The 2,475-nt window shown below is 35.4% G+C and overlaps 1 protein-coding gene across 1 annotated transcript; it reads right to left on the bottom strand.

The window, feature by feature from the left end:
• Positions 1–1,446: 1,446 nt before the first annotated feature.
• LOC149213073 (uncharacterized) lies at positions 1,447–2,232 on the bottom strand. Its single transcript, XM_089388910.1, has one exon. It carries the CDS (start codon positions 2,230–2,232, stop codon positions 1,447–1,449), a length of 786 nt encoding a protein of 261 aa, XP_089245036.1.
• Between the last annotated feature and the right edge of the window lie 243 nt (positions 2,233–2,475).

Below are 2,475 nucleotides of genomic sequence, written 5' to 3'. Positions count from 1 at the left end.
ATTCTTGTCCAATAATCTCAAAATCGCTCTAGATGTTGTTTTTATGCTTTGTTGGCAAAGATCGTTGTAAGATCACCTGCGTTTTCTATTTATTTGAAAGCATTGATTTCCAAAGGTTGAGGATCTTGAGACAAATCCATAGATCGGCCTGTCACGATCAATATGCTATGTCACCAGAAACGAGAAACGGGAAACGGAGTGGGAAACGAGAACGGTACGAGAAACAAAGTTTGAAGGTTTCACATATAAGAAACGAGGAGAGAGAAAAACACCATATTAAAGGTGAACAATATAAACAAAGCATTAATCATAAACCTTCACTGTTTTTCTCATGAAATTGTAAAAAACAATTGTAAATACTAATTTAGTTTTAAGAAAGAAGCAATAATTTTGGAGATCCAAAAATTTAGCCATCATTAATTCCAAGAAAATAACAAACATTGATAAGAATAAGAGATTTGAAATATAAATAATTAAATTTTTTCTTTTGAATATATATGTATCTCTAAAGTCACTTTCAACAATTCATATCAAAATGCAAGTAAAGCTAATAATCTAGATTTTGAAGCTCATTTTCTGGAATAGTTGTTGAGCTTGAGCCAATTCCAAAAGAATTATTTTGGTCAATAGACTTCATGGTATCATCAAGCATATCTTCAGCATTGTCTTGTAGCACCTCAAGTGGAAGCTCATCAATTTCGTCATCTTGTGAACCACCATAATCCCACATTCTCGTGGGTCCAGTTTTGTATTCTAATTGTTGTCAAGATAACAAATGTAGATTTGAATGTACAAACACCAAATCTTGTGCCATTTTTGTGCCTAGGCGATTCCTCTTTGTTGAATGGATGAAAGCATATTCACTCCAATTTCTTTCACATGCAGAGGAACTAGTCACCTATAAAATAAAATTAAAATTATGTTAGTCATAGTCAATCAATAAATCTTATAAGATAAATAATCTAAAATGAGCTTTAGAATTAATTGTTTAAACAATAAATCAATACATTAAAGGTATTCGTTGTTAAGAATACCTGTGAAAGCAAACGGATAGCCAAACGATGAAGCAAGGGGTTCCCTGTACCATATTGTATCCAGAATTTGATGGGTCCAAGTTGTTGTCTGTTGTATGCACAATCTTCATTTGCAAAGTGGTCTTCTGATCTCAAATACTTTCCTAACTCAAACCGTAAAGCAGTGCGATCCTGACGATTGTAACACCTACTTATAAAAGTGTTCCGGTTTTGCATAACCTCTACATCTGATGATGGTTTCTTATGAAACCATTTAGGATTGAGTAAAAATTCAATTGAATGAAGAGGGATATGAAGCATTTTCCACCTTGTCAAACTAAGTTCCCACACTTCATTTCCGGTGTCTTTGTCAATCCTAGAATTTTCATCTTCCATTATGTCATGAATCGTCTCTCTCATTTGATCCATGCTCTCAAAAGACATCCCCTAAGCAAGGTTGATCACTATCAAATATGTGAAGGGTGGAAACAATAGGTGTAATAAGGGTAACAATATCCTCCACTCTCCTCCAAAAATTCTCTGAAGAAAGACCAATAATAATGTCCTCAACTTTTAGGCCATCCCCAGTATGAGAACCCTTCCACCTTTGCCAATCCATTGATACCACCATCTCTCTCAAAGATTGATGCATTTTAATAAGGCATTGAAGCATAATGAAAGTAGATGCAAATCTAGTTTCGGCACATCGAAGAAGCTGAAGTTTTGCATATTTCCTATAAATTGCTATGGATGCTGCATGATTAATAAGAAGGTGTTGTAGCATCTTTGCTTCAATTATAGTTTTATCAACCCATGCAATGTTATTAATATCTTTCAGGAGCAAACTCAAGCAATGCACAGAGCAAGGAGTCCAAAAAATTGTTGGATATTCATCCTCAATCAACCCACCAACAAGGATATTGTTTGAGGCACTATCTGTAACAATTTGGACCACGTTTTCTCTACCAACCTCGTCTATTGCCTCTTTGAGGAGACCTGTTAGATATGGACCATCTTTTGTCTTTCCTGTAGTATCATAGGATTTTAAAAACATAACTCCTTTTGGACTAGAAACCAAAATATTGATAAGGGGACGATGGTTAACATCTGTCCAACCATCTGAGACAATGGAGACTCTAGATTCCTTCCAACTATCTTTAATGTCTTGAAGTCTAGCTTCAACCCGAGCCCTCTCTTCAGATAACACGGTCGTCCTCATCTTTTCATAACTAGGAGGCTTGTAACCTTTAGGAGCATTGTTAACTAGATCTCTTACCATTTCTTTCCAATAAGGAGACTTAAAACATTAAAAGATATGCCATTTGCGAAGAAAAATCGTCCAATGGATGCATCGAGATTTCCCCTTCCTTTTACATCACATAAGTTTTGAAGGTGAGAAACAGAAACTTGATGTTGAGAACAAGAGTGTGGACCACCAATTGTCAGTCCACTAGGATTGTTG

Source organism: Pinus tabuliformis, chromosome 1_1, assembly GCF_031772625.1.
Source record: "Pinus tabuliformis cultivar Carrire ecotype Pingquan chromosome 1_1, CPIR1, whole genome shotgun sequence".
Taxonomy (NCBI): Eukaryota; Viridiplantae; Streptophyta; class Pinopsida; order Pinales; family Pinaceae; genus Pinus; species Pinus tabuliformis.
This window is presented reverse-complemented; position numbering and strand designations above follow the sequence as displayed.

Bases quoted from the DNA above. Each gene is read 5' to 3' on its own strand.
- LOC149213073 (XM_089388910.1), bottom strand. From the start codon at position 2,232: ATGAGGACGACCGTGTTATCTGAAGAGAGGGCTCGGGTTGAAGCTAGA.